General features: G+C 33.8%; 8 protein-coding genes across 8 annotated transcripts; 3 read left to right on the top strand and 5 right to left on the bottom strand. All coding sequences in view use genetic code 12, as the record gives it.

Moving 5' to 3' along the window:
• Window positions 1-52: 52 nt before the first annotated feature.
• Window positions 53-2,632, top strand: J8A68_002975 (uncharacterized protein; the record flags this gene model as incomplete). The annotated part of the gene is made up of 1 exon (XM_049406780.1): window positions 53-2,632. One exon carries the CDS (start codon window positions 53-55, stop codon window positions 2,630-2,632), a length of 2,580 nt encoding a protein of 859 aa, XP_049263748.1.
• Window positions 2,633-3,910: 1,278 nt separating this feature from the next.
• Window positions 3,911-5,308, top strand: J8A68_002974 (F-box protein; the record flags this gene model as incomplete). The annotated part of the gene is made up of 1 exon (XM_049406778.1): window positions 3,911-5,308. The coding sequence occupies one exon, from the start codon at window positions 3,911-3,913 to the stop codon at window positions 5,306-5,308; it is 1,398 nt and encodes a 465-aa protein (XP_049263747.1).
• Window positions 5,309-5,764: 456 nt separating this feature from the next.
• J8A68_002973 (uncharacterized protein) lies at window positions 5,765-6,214 on the bottom strand (the record flags this gene model as incomplete). The annotated part of the gene is made up of 1 exon (XM_049406777.1): window positions 5,765-6,214. One exon carries the CDS (start codon window positions 6,212-6,214, stop codon window positions 5,765-5,767), a length of 450 nt encoding a protein of 149 aa, XP_049263746.1.
• Window positions 6,215-7,127: 913 nt separating this feature from the next.
• On the bottom strand, window positions 7,128-9,443 carry J8A68_002972 (uncharacterized protein; the record flags this gene model as incomplete). Its single annotated transcript, XM_049406776.1, has 1 exon — window positions 7,128-9,443. One exon carries the CDS (start codon window positions 9,441-9,443, stop codon window positions 7,128-7,130), a length of 2,316 nt encoding a protein of 771 aa, XP_049263745.1.
• A 2,650-nt stretch (window positions 9,444-12,093) lies between these two features.
• On the bottom strand, window positions 12,094-12,456 carry MRP17 (mitochondrial 37S ribosomal protein bS6m; the record flags this gene model as incomplete). The annotated part of the gene is made up of 1 exon (XM_049406775.1): window positions 12,094-12,456. The coding sequence occupies one exon, from the start codon at window positions 12,454-12,456 to the stop codon at window positions 12,094-12,096; it is 363 nt and encodes a 120-aa protein (XP_049263744.1).
• Window positions 12,457-12,783: 327 nt separating this feature from the next.
• On the top strand, window positions 12,784-13,392 carry MET14 (adenylyl-sulfate kinase; the record flags this gene model as incomplete). The annotated part of the gene is made up of 1 exon (XM_049406774.1): window positions 12,784-13,392. The coding sequence occupies one exon, from the start codon at window positions 12,784-12,786 to the stop codon at window positions 13,390-13,392; it is 609 nt and encodes a 202-aa protein (XP_049263743.1).
• Window positions 13,393-13,438: 46 nt separating this feature from the next.
• On the bottom strand, window positions 13,439-14,146 carry VPS2 (ESCRT-III subunit protein; the record flags this gene model as incomplete). Its single annotated transcript, XM_049406773.1, has 1 exon — window positions 13,439-14,146. The coding sequence occupies one exon, from the start codon at window positions 14,144-14,146 to the stop codon at window positions 13,439-13,441; it is 708 nt and encodes a 235-aa protein (XP_049263742.1).
• A 350-nt stretch (window positions 14,147-14,496) lies between these two features.
• J8A68_002968 (uncharacterized protein) lies at window positions 14,497-17,733 on the bottom strand (the record flags this gene model as incomplete). Its single annotated transcript, XM_049406772.1, has 2 exons — window positions 14,497-15,517; window positions 15,917-17,733. 2 exons carry the CDS (start codon window positions 17,731-17,733, stop codon window positions 14,497-14,499), a joined length of 2,838 nt encoding a protein of 945 aa, XP_049263741.1.
• Window positions 17,734-17,969: the final 236 nt, after the last annotated feature.

Below are 17,969 nucleotides of genomic sequence, written 5' to 3'. Positions count from 1 at the left end.
AGCTCCTCGTTAGTTGTTTTCATTTCTTCTTCCCAAATAATAGACATCCATAATGTCATCCAGGCGACCCCGGGCTACATTAGTCCAAAAAATTCAAGTTCTAGATTTTTACCATCAATCAAATCGACCTCAACTGGAAACAGTAAATAGATTCAAAGATGAATTCTCAATATCAACATCATCGTTAAGTGAATGGATCAAAATGGAACCTGAACTACGAGAAAGATTGACTTCAAATGGAGCATCAATCAATAAAAATAGTAGAAGGAAAGGAAGATTCAAATATGAAGAAATCAATCATGCGATGGATTTATTAGTTAAGAAAAAGCGAGAAAGAAATGAGCCAATAACGGAACGTGTGTTACGAGAACACTGGGTTGTATGTGCTCATCAATATGGAGTAGATAACCCTAAAAGATTAGTAGGATTCAGTCATGGTTGGTTAAGTCAATTCAAAAAAAGACATGGTCTTACGAGTAGTAAAGTTGGCCGATCTCCTGGTAAAACACCCACCATAGTAGGATCAAATAATTCCAACGCAGCAGAAGCTAACGTTGCTTCATTACTTACAGCAAATGAACAACCAACACAAAGTCTAGAAGAAAATTATGATACGCGGTTCATATCAGTTGCCGGATCTGAAAGCCCAACGAATGCAGCCAGCAATAAACTACAGGAACCAACTACAGCTAAAAGAGACATAGATAGACCTAGAGATAGTACGATAAGACTGCAGTCCCGAGAAAGTAGGACCAGTAATAACTTCACTCCACGAGAGACTCAAATCGACGAAAGTACATATGAGATGGTTATGTCATCTCAACAAAAAGCAACTAATAATGATGATGGAACAATCTCAAGAAATCAATTCCGTCCTCAAGAAGGGTTGAGCTTTTCCAATACACCTTCCATTGCAGGATTTGGAGCATATAATGATGGAAGAAAATCACAAAAATCACAAATCAATACCAACATCCAAACCCAACAACAGCAGCAACAGCAACACATTCAGCAGTTACAGCAAGTCCAACATCCATCGACCCAAACACAACAACAGCTTCAGCTTCAACCACAACCACAACCACAACAACCACAACAGCGTATAAGTCCTCCGGTTCCACCTCAATCTCAAATCCAACAACCCTCAGTTTCTCGACACACTAGTTCTCATAGTACACAACAACAAAATGTACGAGATATAGATATGATGGGGTCTAATAGTCAAGGATATCAACAATCAATAAGGGCTCAATACGAGAAACAGCGTCAAAAACTCGATCAATCGAATTTACAACAAGTTGTTAGGGCCGGAACGCCTGTCCATGGTTCGGAAAGACCTCCACATTCAAGAAACCCCCATTCCAATGAGAACATCAGTCAATCTAAAAGCGGTTCACGGGTTCCGGTTGTGGCGGATAGGGATGCGTCAGCTCATCAATCGTCTCTTGATGGGACTAGTGAGAGTTTGACTGATTTGAATAGACCAATTAATGCGTATGATATTGAGAGATTTATATATGTGTTTGCGGATCGATTTTTCCATGTGCATCAGTATGATTATCCCCAGACTGTGAAGGTGTTTCAGGATTTTAAAGATTCGTTCTTTAATGAGAGATTGATAAATATGAGGTCGGAGAAACAACAGAAACAACAGCAAAAACAACAACAAGCGCAGCAGCAAGCACAACAGCAAGCACAACAACAACCTGCACATGTTCAACAACCACAGCAAGCACAGCAACAGGTTCAATCACAACAGCATCAGTCACAGCACGAGCTTGCCGAGCATACTCCACTGCAACATCAATCACAACAGCACCAAGTGCGTGAACGTATACCACAGCACCAAGGAGATCGTATTCAAAAACAATCTCAACACACCCACCATCAACAGCAATACGAACAACAGCAACAGCAACAGCTACGTCACCAACTCCATCAGCAACAAGGAAATGGCCGTCCGACTCCACAACAAATGTCATCGTTTGTCACGTCTACTAGCGACAAGCCTTCACCACTTGGAACTACGCCATCAATGATCCCTACGCCGTTGAATCAACATCTTAACTTACATCGACAACATCACCAACTGAACCAACGACAACCACCAACTCTACCGACGCCAGGACTTACACATTCTCAATCATCTACTTCTCGAAGTGAACAAGAGTTGAGACAGGCGTCAATAGATACATTGACACAATTGCAATTACGCGAAAGTGGACAAATTCGTCAATCTCAACAACAACAGCAACAGCAACAACAAGCTAGTCATCGTCATTCGCAACAACATTCTCAAAGAAGTCTGCATCAACAACAGCAACAGATACAACAAATGCAGCAACAACAGCAATTTGATGAGTTTCTTCTACGTTCCATAAACACGTCAAATCCCAATCCTTTAATGCATTCTGCGAATCAAGGATTACCGCTCACGGAAGCCATGTTAGGAAGAAATCTCCAACCGCAACAGCAGCAACAACAACAGCAGCAACAGCAGCAGCAACCGCAACAAGGGCAACAACAGCTACATCATCAACAACAACAACAGGCATCCCTTTCGATGAGAGGCAATAAAAATACTAGAGTTAATATAGATCACATCAAGAATAGATGGAATGAAAACGCATGAATGCGAAATTGTAATAGTTATATATTCTTATTTATTTTGTATAGTTATTTTCATTGGAATATAAAACATATTCGAATTGGATTGGGTTCATAGATTTCGGCGTTGACACTCTTTTTTTTGCAGCAAAAGTTTAATTAACGCATTTTCTTTAGCTTTGGTTTGCGTCGATGTGTTCCAATGTTTCGTTCCTCTATTTTTGAAGGGTAGAAAGGATTTCTAACAGTATGAAGCTTATACTTGTTCCTGCTGTTGCGTTTAAATCTGAATTATTGGAACCAGTTTCTAAAAAAAATAATATTCACTGTCTTCACCACCTTTGATCTCAGAAAGTTTTGGGTCTTTGTCGGATAGCTAGAAATTTCTTTCTTTCTTCATAGATTCTAACTGGTAATATGAGTCCATATTATCACTTAAAGGATCACACTTATATAACCTCAATATAAATGGCACTTTCCCAAAATCTGCATGCAAAACTAAACAGATGTAAATAGCAAAACTGTAAGGAGTGGTTATGTGCTCCTTCCTAATTTGGAATTGGAGTAATCGCGGAGATTATAGACTTTCGCCGGTCGTTAGTGAGTATGTGGTATGGCGGAGGCCCGGACGTGGTTCCTGTGTGTAACTTGTTACACTACAGTTGATTTCTGAAAAGCTTCGATTCGGCCGCTACTTTCCCCGTTTCCTAAACTTTAGTGCGCGAGGATAAATACCTGTGGATTCCCCCTTTAGAGGTTTTGGGATTTGGTTGGGGAACAACGAAGAATCTACCTTCATAGATTCCAACTATCTATTTACATAGAAGACTGAACTTTGGTTCATTAGGATATCCGAATATACATTCGCTTGGACGATCTCGTATCAGACGTTTTAGCGCTTCCACTGTCAAACAATCGTAATTCTAGTAGAAACACTCCTTATTCTTACAACAACGCATATCCAAATTTGGTAGCGCAAACAACCACTTTTTGCTTCTTGGTGCAATGATATTTGCCTCAGGTGTGGACATAAGATCATTCGTTCTGTTCTTGTAGTGGGTTATCTGAATAGCTTTCAGGGGATTCACTTTCCCGATATTGAAGCCGAGTCATTATCTTCTTCCAGCGTGTATGGGAATTTTGAGTCCTAGCTGTACTGCGGTTTATTAGATGGACGACCCATTTAGTGGTGAGAAAAATAAATCTGGGGGGTGGGGGATTCAGGGGTCGTTTCTCAATTGATCACCCTCTCAAACCGCTAGAACAATAAGCAATTCGTTATAAGAACCTATATCCATTCACTATGGCGGAAGCACCTCAAAGTAGGAAAGATGTTCCTGGTGGCGTTGTTATAAATATTCCGAATTCGGAAATGCAGTTAGTGCTCAGTAATGTACCAAAGGAAGGATCTTCAATAGATCTTCTATTGGAAGAAGTTAAACAGCTACGTATTCAAATGAATGACATACAAAACTACCTAAAACCCAAAAATGATATGACCAGCGGAATATTTACGCTTCCAGATGAAATATTATCATTGATTTTAGAATATTTGAATCAAATGGATACAATTCACTTAGCTTTAACTCATCGATTCTTTGATGAGGTCTGTAAGGAGAAATTATTTAGGTCAATTTATGTCTACGATAATAGCGAAGACATCGTGATAAATATTCCAAAGAAGTTATATTTACCATTTTATATCAAGCAAACGATAATAGACTTGGATACGTTTTTTCGATTACTATCAAGCACTCACTACAAACCCGAGTTAGTTAAGAGCATACTTTTTGCAAATGATAATATTGTGAACCACATGACGTTGGACTCTATTGTTAAAAATGCCACAAGTTGTAGCATTAGGTTTAGGGATGTTGTGCACGATGACACCAAATCGTGGCTATTCAACCATCAGAAAACGACTGCTTCCGATTATTACTTGTATACATATAGTTTCAAAAAGACGAACCCTCGAGATATCCCAGAGGGAGTACGACTTATAACTGCGGAACCATTCTTCGGGAGGGTTATAACGGAAAGAGCTATGTCAAACATGAAAAGATTGAAGAGCATCAAACTAGCTAACCCGCCCTCATTTAATGTTGATGAACCGATTGTAGTAGACGAATTATATTTGATAGCAAATGGAGCCACCCCAGTACGTGATATTTTGAAATGGTTTGATCTCCTGAAACTTTCAAGATTAAAAATCTTGTGTAACCAGGAAGCATTTTCAGATAGAATATGCGCTTTGGCATCTGAATTGAAATCACTCCGAGCTGTGGAACTTGACTTGCGAACATGGGATAAGTGGCGCAAGTTTACGGAAATGTTGAAATGTGAGTCTTTACAAGAAATTTACTTCCCTCCTTCTCTTGCCTCATTAGAACAGTTCAAGGAGCTTGAGGAGCTTCCATTCAAACATCTGTATCATTTGAAAATAATAAGTTTCTCGTCAATGGAAGAACATACGACTTACCAAGGTGGATGGGATGCTTGGAAGAGGCTCTGTGGACCAGCAGATAGCATTGAAGAGGTTTCGAAGAAAATTTTGGAAAGTATGCATCCAGGTCTTTTCGGCTCTGTAGAAACGAGGTTTCACGCATTAAAGGAATTGATTGTTTCCAGGCAGGTTTTAGTATTTGATCGAGGACGCAGATATCCTCGCTTTGTTCCTGTTGAATTTTATGGTGGCAATTGATAGTTTAGAATACGTTACACATAATTCTGATATAGAGTTCAAATAAAAAGTTACAAACCCCTATTGTCGAGGAGTCTACGATAGAATCTCTTTTTCGATAGCAAGGTTCTGCAACCAAGGTTTACGTTTTTTACATACGCATATGTGCTAGCCGTAAATGAAGCTATAATACTAAATGGAACAGCCATTTAGAAGTTCGTTTCATATCAATCTGTGTGATTATATTAAAAACCTATACCCTAAGGAAATTGAAATTGAAAAGAAAATGAACCAAAAATCAATTCTGTATTATACATTATTATCTTACCAATCATCAATACTTTTTCAAGAGACCGAAATCCCGTTTCTTTCTCTATCAATCCAGTTTTGATGTAACATGATAAATGGCCCAACCAAAAACTAAAATTAAAAAAAAAAATAAATCATAAATAGCATAAAACCAAAATTAATAAATTCTTAAACCTTATTCGTAAAATTAATTTCATTATCCCCTCCAATTTCTACTTCTATCAAAGGAGCATCATTGGTAGAAACTTCGGGTGCTGTAACATCAGCATTGGTCTCATTTTTACATTGACAATTCTCACACTCTTTTTTACAATGTTCTTCTTCTTCTTTATTCCCATGGTGGTCCGCAATACTACTTTCATTTGGATGTAAATCAATATCCCCAACATTCTTAGTTAATGTATCAACCACATTCGTAGGTCTATGTACCTTTAATCTATTTGCTCTATTAATATATCTTGGTATTTGTCGGGCCAGGGAGTCTCTATTCATTCCATTCATTGCATTTGTCATATTGATTGAGCCGTTGGTGCTTACTGAATCCTCAGCTTTATTTATCCTGGTTGTGATTTCAGAATCGTTCTGATGTTTTGCATATAAATAATTTCGAAGAGCCATGTTATTAGGAATTCCGTTTTGCTTATATATGTATGTGATAATTATAATAATAGGGTATAATATGCGAAGTATGGAGAAACTATTGAATTTAGCCTATCAGAAGACAGATAACTTATAACACAAAAGCCAGGAATTTTTAGTTAATTAGTGAAAGGAAAACAATAGTCTGAAGCAAAAAAAATAGACAGGACTATTGAAGGATTATATATAGATATTTAACACGAAGAAAAATGTGTATGTAATAATTAACCGGTTACATTATCATACAATGTGTCATAAGAAGATTGAAGGGTTCGTTCCTTTTGCAATAGAAAAAAAATGAAAAAAAAGTGGAACCACTTTATTTTTTAAGCGAATATTTTTTAACCTAAAAGCCAAAGCTTTTTTTAGCGTGTGCCTCTAGATCTTACATATGTAAGTTTATACTGTAGAGCTGTACTGTTCGTGAAATTGTTACTACGTGATGTTATTAACTTTCAATCTTTTATTTACAATACGCAAGATCTAAAAACCGGATTCACAACCATTGGTTGGAAACCAGGGATGCTACAAATACGTTTTTCCATCGAGTATCAAAACGTAACCCAGCCTCAATTGAAGTATGTTAGCCACTCATCCCAAAACACAATAGACCAAAGGCAATAAATTTGTACCCAGAAAAACTCGTTAATTGCCAAAATAGCACGCAAACATTCTTGGATATCTATTTATCCGATTTAAGCAGCCGCCCAAATGCAAATATCTCGGATAAGTATAATGTACATATAAAATTAATTAATTTATTATTGTTACTAGTACTTTGGAATATATTTTTTAATCTAATTAATTAATACAGCAGAGAATAAACGTTAATAATATTAAAAAAAAGATCTTCCGGATCTTCGGTTATTTGCCAATAGCAACATCCTCCTCCTTATGTAATTGACGGATAACCGTCATGATTACCTGGAGTTAATTTCAATCCAATAATGATAATACCCAAGGCAATTGTCAAGAATTTAAATTTCAAACCATCATCCACCAAATGTTGGTCCTCTTTTCTCTTGTGTTTACCTTTGGACTTTTTATTAGTATTTCCCATAACCAAATATTGAATTTGTTTCAACATCCCAATTTCTTCTTCTGAAGAAGATGAATAATTTTCAGTCGTAGAAAATTCTTCTGGCCAACTAGCTTCTTTAGCCTCTTCTTCTTCGTCATCTTCATCGTCATCGTCTTGTTCATCTTCGCTTAAGGAATATAAACCACGTTTCGAGAAAACTTCAGAAGCAAACTTCTTGAGATTCTTGGGTACATGAATCTCAGACTTATATATCCCAAGTCCACAATCAGCATCATAGGCGTCTTCATCGTCAATATCATCAATATCATCATAATCACTACCGATATTCAAATATCCTGGACTACTATAAACACTTCTTTGTGCATGCAATCCTAACTTACTAAAGTCGGAAATTGAATCTCTTGGAGTTGCATCAGGATCAGATCCCAATCTATTATAATCCTTGGTTAAGATGGCATTTATGGAAACCGATCTTAACACTCTCTTTTTCTTTATGAGTTCATCTCGGGATGATTCTATCAATTTTGCATCTGAATACTCCATAGTTCTAGGGAAAGTCTGGTGTTTTTGATGTTGTTGTTGGACAGCAAGCAGCAAGGATTGTTGCGATTGCTTCTTGGATAATCGTTTAATATTCTTCTTTTGTTTCTGTAACTCAAATCCAATATATGATAATAGCTTTTCATTATGTAATTTCAATGATTGCAATTCAAATTTGAGTTTTGTAATTTCTTGTCTTGTCTTATCATCATCAATATAACTCGAACGCTTAGACGATGAAACACTATTGGGATTAAGCTCCCCACCAAACCCATTTAATGCCAATAAAGCATCATTCCGATGATCTTCCTTCCCATCATCGCTGGAGTCCTTTATTACATTATTGAACATCGTTAGAGGAGAATGTCTTTTGTCTGGCATAGACGTGCTCCTCTTTGTCGGTGGTTCAAATTCAACCATTATGGGTAGTATATCGTGACTGTTATATCTTGTATGTGTATGTTTTCCACGAGGTTCCTTCCCACCATTCTCCGATAATGGTGTCGTTAGTTTGAATGGAGATAATACAAATTCTTCACCTTCACAAATATACAGCATTTGTTGAAGAGGTAATGAACTTCTCTTTTCATTCTTCAGTTTGGGATCAGGTGAAGGTGGAAATCGATGAGAATGTGGTTGATCTGGGGTTGTGTATTGATCTATTATCCCAAGGGAGCTATCGGATGGAGGAAATTGAAAACTATCAGCAACATGTAAGGATTCCAGTGAAACATTCGCTTCATTCTTTATTGGAGATGAATGGTCAAAGCAAACAAAGTTGGGATCTATTAGTTCTTGAGATTCGTCACTTAGATTATTCATAGTATGATTAGTTTCATGATGTAATTCAGACATGAATTCATTAGAATTAGTTCTCTGAAATGATAAATCATCCAAGGACAGCAGTCCGATTCGTTTTATAAGATCTTCATTTTCATGAGAAAGATATTCTATTTGATCCATTAAAACCAGTTTTGCATTTATTTCCAATTCGAAATTACTTTCTAAAACTTTATATTCATGCATTAATTTTTCATATTTCTGGGTAATATCTTGTTTATCATTTGTATCTATGGACTGCTGTATTTCATTTCTACTTTGTTCTAACTTTGTTCTATTAATTGCTAATTCATCTGATAGGGTGATAATCTTTCGTTGTAAATCATCTATTGTCTCTTTATACATAGATATCTGTTTCTGGAGCAAATCTTGATTCTTTAGACTTTCATATTCTTTATCCTTTAGACATTGTTCATAATACAGTATTCTCTTATGTTGTACTTCAATTTGAGATCTTCTTTCATATAATTCATTATCCAATCGTTGATTTTCAAGCCTTAAATCATTATGCTTCAATAGTGAATCAGCAAATTGTCGTTCGAAAGCTTTAGATTCTCCAAGTAAAGAATTATCTGTCTGTAAGAAAGCGCCACTGTGCTGTCGACTTCGTGGTGTATGAAGGGTTGGCATTTTAGTACTCGGAAGTTTCGGTGATTTTACCCCAGAAATGGTATTATTAAGTTGTAATGGTCTTAGTGGTTTCTTTGAGGAGTATAAGGATAAGTTGTTACTATCAAGTTGAGTAATTAAATGTATTTCGTTCTCTTTGTTCCTTTCTTCTTGCATTGTAAACAAAAATTAAAAAAAACCAAAGCCCAATTAAAAAAAAAGCAAAAATTATCACCAAAACGCAAATCGTCAGTTAAGTTGAAAGTTTGATGCAAAACGTAATAGTAAGGTACCCGGTAAATTATTCTTAGATGATCAAAATTCACTTCTGAAATATTTCTTGAAAGGAATGCAATTTTTAAGTTATGCAGCTTGATGAATATTCCTCAAATAAAATCGAACGATGTTTTCCACTTTGATACAACAATGCAACAATTCCCGATTTATTCCTGTGCCACTTTTGTTCTTTCTTCGTCTTTCTTTCTTGTTAACGTGTGATGACTAAAATAACCAAAGCAGCTTCTTCTTCTATAAATAGATTAAACAAATGTAGCTGTCAATAATAAAGTTAGGCTTCTTTTTCAATTTGATATAAAACAATTACCAGAGAACAAAAATTTGACGATTTGTTTTGAATTTTGGTTTAAAACAAAATGTTACCGCTTTGCTTATTTGGTTGAATGTTTGGTATTGGTTAATAGTAGTTAGTACTAGCAGTACAGGTAATAGTAGTGGGTAGTAGGTATAGTAGCAGTTAGCTAAGGGATTGTAGTAAGGTTTTATGAAATTAAAGAAACAATCAATCAATGGTAAATTTTTTACAAAACCAATTTTTTTTTTCGAGATTTGTTTTGATTTCCCAATTAGGAAGTGGCTACTAGTTGACACCACCAATTAACAAGAACCTTAAAAAAAGCTTAAATGAAAGTTCAATCGTTTGGGGGTTTGGGTTTCTCAAGAGAATTTTGCGTCAATTTGCAACTAATTAATAGAAGTTTCTACATCCCTATATTTAAGAAATGGGAAATTGCAATTAAATTCTTACAAAACACACATTGCAATGCAGCAATATGTGATTAGAAAAAAAAGCTTAACCAAATCTTTCCGGGTTACATCTCTTTCTTGATTTCCATCAGATTTTCTTGTTTCATAGTACACGCCTACATATCGTGTAAATAATCCTTTACTATATAAAATATATAAACTTATTAAGATATACTTTTATTACAAGTTCAAACATTTGTCCAGCAGCTAAAGATATACAATGGTAGTAATTTTTATACATGAAAAAATTAATTTTAATTTAGGATATACTCATTGTCATCCTTATGAATATAAATTTATATATAAAACAGAAGAAGATATAAAAAATATTTTATTATATAATTTTAACGATGAACTTATTGTTATAATTAATAAAAATAATATTATAAGAGTTCAAGAACTGTATGATAGTTTTGAAAAGCACGCTATAATTAATGATATAAAAGAATTGGAATCGTTTTATAGTGATTTAATATGTATACATATGAATACAGACAATCATGAAAAATGCAAAATTTAATAATGTTGTGAATATTAGAATTATATAATATCACGTGACATTGGTGTTAGAGTTGACGAGTCAATATTGGACACAATATTTATACGTCCAAATCTCAGTTTTTATAATTTATAAGTTTTATATGTTTCTTTTTATATTAATCAATTTTATATTACACAAATATACAAATAACAACAAAACACAATCTCAAGTTTACAATTAACTTTAGCCACCATGGAATCAACCGTAACCAGATTATATCAAATAAGACTATTTACGACAAAAAAGGATTTAAAAATAAAAAATGAAGATATAAAAATAATTAAAATTGATGAAACAAAAGATATTATAGATCACATTTTTTATTATACTGGGGATTATAGTAATATATACATAGTCGAAATAGATAATAAATATTATTATAGATGCAAAAACAGAATTATAAACAAAAAAATAAAATGCAAAGATTTAAAATTCGTTGATGACACTTTTGATCCTAATGATAATTCTATAGTAGAATTAGTTTATCAAAGAACAAATAATAAAACAAAAAATGTCGTAAAAATTAAAATAAATAAAATAGAAGATTATAATAAGTATGAATACAATTATATATTTAAAAATGCTTATTTTATAAAAGAAAATGATTATTATATTATGTATAATTCAGAAAATAAAGACGAATTTGTAAAAATAAAAAAACCTATAATTATTAGATCTCAAAAACAATTTTATTATGAAATGGAGAAAATTAAAAATGATTGTGGAGAAAAATAATAAAATTGAACATTAGACAAATGGTATTCAATATTAGAGAAGGATCTTGTTCACTTAATCTATAGAAAAATCTATATTCTCTTTAGAATGATAAAGTAAACTATAATAAACAAACAAATAAGATAATCGATAATCAACTTTACAAAAAACATGATATATATTCATTAAATGGGGTGAAATGACATCTAAGAAAAGGTTTATATTTTTTATATAAATCTATACATATATCTGGAATATGAAACGAGATATTCAATAATCTATATGTATTTTCTTTACACGTACATATAATAGGTCTTTCGTTCTGACAAATGGAGAACATCTCCAAATTCCATTCAATCCTTTCAAATAAAAAAAATATTGTTCCGTTTTATTAAATATATGTACAAGTAATTATTACCTTTAAAAATACGCCATCTATATGTTAAAATATTCAAGATCATTACAAAATCAAATATTATCCCGTTCTCATCATCATCGTTCCATCCAATCCACAACAACAAAAGCCAACTACTTTGGAATAGAATTTAATGCTTGGTGAACAGAATTACCTGGATTCATAGCCGAAGTAATATCATGCTTCTTAATAATTGCTCTCAACACTCTTGGATCATTTCTTAATGTTCTTAATAATTGTGATTGAACACCACCTGAACTGTCAAATCCAATAAGGAAATGATATCCTTGGAAATGTCTTTCTTGTTCTTTTTTCATAATACGTGGTAACGGTTTTGCACCAATACTAGTTATTTCTCTTATAACACCTCTATTGTTAAGAATCAACCTACCAACAGTAGATGCAATTCTGGTAGCTTCTTTGGAAACATTAGCTGGATCCGTTATACGGGCAATAGCAAGCAATTCGTAGTACATTATTTGATTGATGCTTCGTCGTTACAAGTACTGCATCTTTCTCAATGGAAAATTTTTTTACATGTTGAAGAAAACTGTTTGAAGAATTAAATGTCGTAGAATCACTGTTTCAAAACGACATTAAATTTTGGAATGTCGTCTTCACGTGATCGTTAGATAAAGTCACGTGCAATGACCCAAGATTGCAATTTTGCAATTTTTCAACAATTTTCCAATCAAGATCCCATTTGTTGATAATATTTCTATTCTTTCTCCAGATCTTTCTCTTTTTCCATTATATGTGTCTTCTAGAAAACTGTGGCATCTTTTAATTATAAATAAACAATCATGACTAAAGCTACTAATATCACCTGGCATGCAAACTTAACCCATGAAGAGCGTGCTACCTTAAGAAAACAAAAGGGTGTTACTGTTTGGTTAACTGGTTTATCAGCCAGTGGGAAGTCTACTATCGCTTGTGCTTTAGAACAAACTCTTTTGGCAAGAGGCTTAAATTCATATAGATTAGATGGAGATAATATCAGATTTGGTTTAAATAAAGATTTAGGTTTTAGTGAAGCTGATAGAAATGAAAATATTAGAAGAATTTCTGAAGTTGCAAAATTATTTAGTGATTCTTGTTGTGTCACTTTAACTTCATTTATTAGTCCTTATAAAGCCGATAGACAGTTTGCTAGAGAACTCCATGAAAAGGAAAACTTACCTTTTGTTGAAGTTTATGTCGATGTTCCAATCGAAGTTGCTGAACAAAGAGATCCAAAGGGTTTATATAAAAAGGCAAGAGAAGGTCTCATCAAGGAGTTCACTGGTATCAGTGCCCCATATGAAGCTCCAGATAAGCCAGAAATTCACTTAAAGAACCACGCTGGTGTTTCTATTGAAGATGCCGCTCAACAAATCGTTGACTATCTCGTTGAGAAGGGATACATTAATTAGACAAGTTTATATTTATACGGTAATAAATTTATAGATTAAATAATACCTAGGATTTCTTTAAACTATCCAAACGTGCTTGTAAATCATCTTCATCCGCATGACCACCACCGCCAACTCCGGCACCAATAGCTTCGGCAACTTTTCCATTTGCCTCTGTTTCAGCTCCAACATTTATAGTACTTGGAGTGTCTTTCAAAGTAGTATTCAAGTCAACTCCAATTTCATCCAACACCTTACTCAAAATCTCATCTATTTGTTCTTCTTCACCTAATTCATCTTCATCCATCGCCATGGCATCATCAATAGCATCATCCATAAATTCTTGTTTTTGATCCATTAAATCATTCTCCTTAGCAAATTCTTGGGCAATTCTAGATAATTGTGGCAAATTCATTGATCTATTCATACCACCCAATAACCTCGTGGCATCCCTCATTGACATTGCCATTTGTTGATTAGATCTAACACTTTGAATTCTTAATGAAATAGCTTGTAATTGAGCCTTCATAGAATTGAATTTTGATATATATGATTTTGTCCTAATTAAATCCTTAGCTTGAATCTTTGCACTTGATATTTGTCCCAGTTTTGCTGATTTCTTAATCTCGGATATCAATTTCTTTTCTTGTTGTTGTAATTTGGTAACTTCTCTTGATAATTCTCGTTGAGTCTTTTCTAATGCTCGTTGATTCTTTCGAAGTCTTTCTTGTGGGGTAAGCTTCTTCCCAAATGCCCATTCAAATAACTGTGACATGACAGATAGATTCTATTTCCGTTGATGTATATTCTAGTTATATATATATCTATGAAGTTGAAGTTGTTCTCCAGATAAAGAAATTGGTTAAGCTCTTGCCACATTCTTTTTTTTGATGGGAGACAAAATTCCAGTTACTAAGAGTGAAACAGAGGGCTACCATATGAGCAAATACTAGATACTTAAGTTTGGCTCTTGCAGCTAGCCTACAATAGAGATACATCATCTTATAGAAATTATGTATATCATAAAGTTTCTATCTATTAAAAAAAGTAATTGAAAAACTATGTCATAAAAAACTGGATGTTTCTAATAGAGAGATCTATACATATCCGGATACTCTCTCTTATCTACAATTTACTTCCTTCAACTGCTAACTTTGCAGCTCTATGAGCCATACCAAACCCTGCTTGATATCCATATCCACTTGCACCATAATTATGAATCAAGACTTTCCCTTCATCGAATCTTTCCTTCTCAATTCTAGCCCCACCATGTCTACTTGGTCTCAAACCAGCAGCAACTCTAATAATTTCCAAATCAGAAATCTTTGAACCATGAGGATTTTCAGTTAAAATCTTAGGTAATAATTCAGTAGTTCTTTTAAGAATATCTTCAGATTCTGATTTAAAAGTATCACCGGTCCAATTATCCTTTTGGAAAAATCCACCCAAGATCAATTGATCATGAGAATATGGTCTTTTGATAATATAAGTGGCATAATCATCACCCCATCTCATTTTATTTTCCATAATATGAGGAGCTTTGATAACGACAACTTGTCCTCTTGCGGGGTATACATTCTTATCTTCAACACCGCCAAGAGATCTAGCGCCAATACCACTACAATTGATAACGTTTTTGGTTGAGCCAGAAATGTAAGCTTGGACAATGTGGGTTAATTCTCTTCTAATGAATGTAACACCTTGTCTTTCTAAATATTGTTGGAAATTAAATAAGAATTTTGGACAATTGAAATTCCAAGATAAGAATTTAATCCCAAATTCAACTCCATTAGGTAAATCTTTAGTTGGGATAACTTCATAATCCTCTAAATAACTAGCCAAAGAGTCGATCTTCTTTTGAGAAGGTTTCTTATCCCACATTTCAATAGAAGGATATCTATCTAATCCTTTAGTTTCCCCACCAACGGCCCTTTGAACACGTCCGACATTAACATAGGTATATCTGTCATATTCTAAAGTTTCTGGGTCATCACCGGTGATACATGAAAAGTTACCACCTGCGTATGGAGAAGTATAGTTTATAGATTCATCCCCAGGTAAATGTTGGGCGATAATTGTGATTTCTTTTGGATTGACTCCTTTTTCAATCAAACTGAAGGTGGTATATAAACCAATGATACCTGCACTTTAAAAAAAAGAATGAGTTAGTATAAACTTCACCTGAGTGACACTTATTAAAGATGAAGTAGCATACCCTACAACTACGTATTTAGTCATATTCTCCTGTTGAATTTATACTGTCTGAAAGAAAGCTATTGAAATGAAAATGAGAAAAAAGAAAGCGGGAATCTGTCAAATATTTTATAGTCCGAGATTGTTGCACACCGAGTCAAATTACGAAAAAAAATCTTAGCGCCTGTTTTAAGCGCGGATATCGATTCCCCTTGATTGTCCCTCCACCCCAGATTTTTCACTTTCCAAAGGAATTTGGAAGCGAGATTGTAATATACAAGCGATAATTTTTTTATTATATTTTTATAAATCCTAACCTATAAACCATATTTATAATTAATTATTATCATACTCCTCAAGAATACGGTATAATCTTTCAATAACCACAATTGAATTATCTTTACTAACATCTTCCATACCATATTTATAAATTGAAAATAACCCATAAATTGCAAATAATGTACAAACACTAAAAGCGATATAACCTTTTAATGTAAACCCTAAAGGTAAATCTTTAAATTGCAAGTTTTCTCCTGTTAAATCCAAGAAATCTTCAGCATTACCAGCTGCATTTCCTTTATATGGAACTCCCGCAGCATTACATACATCAATATGATTCTGGGGGATCTTTGATTGTGATTTCTGTAATTCCATCGGATCTTCAATCAACAATATCGCTAATCCTTGTTCTAAATGCCAATCTAAATGACAATGGAAAAACCAAACACCAGGATTATTCGATTGAAATCTAAGTACAATAAATCCATTAGGTTCAACTTGAGCAGTATCTCTAATCAAAGGATATTTAGGATAATTAGTCATGGTTTTATTATTGGGATCAAAACTAATTGGATTTTCTTCATCATCAGTATTAAATCTTGAAATTACTTGGAATGCATGTCCATGTAAATGGAAAGGATGCTTTCCAGGATCATGATTATTTAAAACAATGTCAACAACTTCATTGCCTTGAATTATAAATGAATTGGTATTTGTACCATATACTAATTGATTAGTTGCTTGTTCACCTGAAGATAAAACACTATAAAGTGTGGGCACTTTTGGTGGAGTATATGTCTTTCCATTAAAGAGGGCATAAGTAACTCCATCACCAAGTACTTCCATTGAGAAATTCACTTGGATAGTAATATCAGGTTCTGGTAATAATTTAATATCTCCAACTGGTCTTAAATGGAAATCATTGAATTTAGTTAAACGATCTACAGCTTTGTCATAGTCATAAGGTGGCAATGGTTTCAATAGTGGTTCTGACTTATCATAGACCACCCAATTAGTTGATACTAATTCTAAACCAACTGGAATGAAATCTAACATTTCTTGATCAAATATGTTAACAAATCTGTAATTTGGTTTAGCCTGTGATTTTGCTTTAGTATGAACTAAAACAACATATCTCTGCGCTACTGATATATATAATGATTCAACAGTATATGGTTCAACTTTGATCCCATCAACCTCTAGAATTGTAAAGGAATGATCTTCAATATATACGTAATGTGAAACAAATAAACCCATATTAACTAATCTCAAGAAATAAGTCTTATCGGGTTGAACTTCCCAAGTAACATTTCTAGTTTCATTAAATAAACTACTTTGAGGAATTGGTTCTGCTCCAGTTGGATTAAATCTTGATTTAAATGATTTCATAATTTCCAAACTTTCTAAATGATAATGATCTCCAATCGACAATACAACCTCTTCATCATATTCTACTCCATAATCATCTTCAATAATAAAGATCCCTCTCAATCCATCTCCATATTGTGATCCAGTATGAGAATGATACCAGAATGTACCAGTTTGTTCACCAACATTGAAATCATGAGTAAAAGTAGCTCCTGGAGGAATAGGACATTGTGTGACAAATTCAGGTCCATCATGAGCTGCATATCCTTTCATAAATAATCCATGGAAATGTAAGGAAGTATTACGGTCTCCTAAATTGTTGGTTATGTGAATTATGACTCTGTCATGTTTAGATACTCTAATAGTAGGTAATGGCCATTGATTATTTATCCCAATCATACGCCGTGGATGTAATCCATCGGGATTTGAATCTACCCAAGATATATCCCAATTGAATTCATGGGTTTTGGATGCAAGGGTTGTGAGTATAAATGTAAAGAGAATGTAAATCAGTAGATACATTGCTCTCTTTGTTTAAAAGTGTTACTAACTGAATTGTATAATTAATAATCAAGAAGAAGAAGAAGAAGAATGAGAACGAGAATGGCTTTTGTATTTAAAATAAAAATAAAACAATAAGAGAACAGAAGAAAATTTTTTAGAGTGTGATTTGTAATTATGAGATCATAGTGAGTGAGAAAGAGAGAGAGAATGGACAACGGGTAAATTAATAATACAAAATGTTGTTATTTTTCTTG

This window comes from Hemisphaericaspora subhashii (genome assembly GCF_019202705.1).
Source record: "Hemisphaericaspora subhashii strain CBS 10753 chromosome Unknown scaffold49, whole genome shotgun sequence".
NCBI lineage: Eukaryota > Fungi > Ascomycota > Pichiomycetes > Serinales > Debaryomycetaceae > Hemisphaericaspora > Hemisphaericaspora subhashii.
Note: the sequence above shows the minus strand (reverse complement) of the source record. Positions and strands in the feature narration are given on the sequence as shown.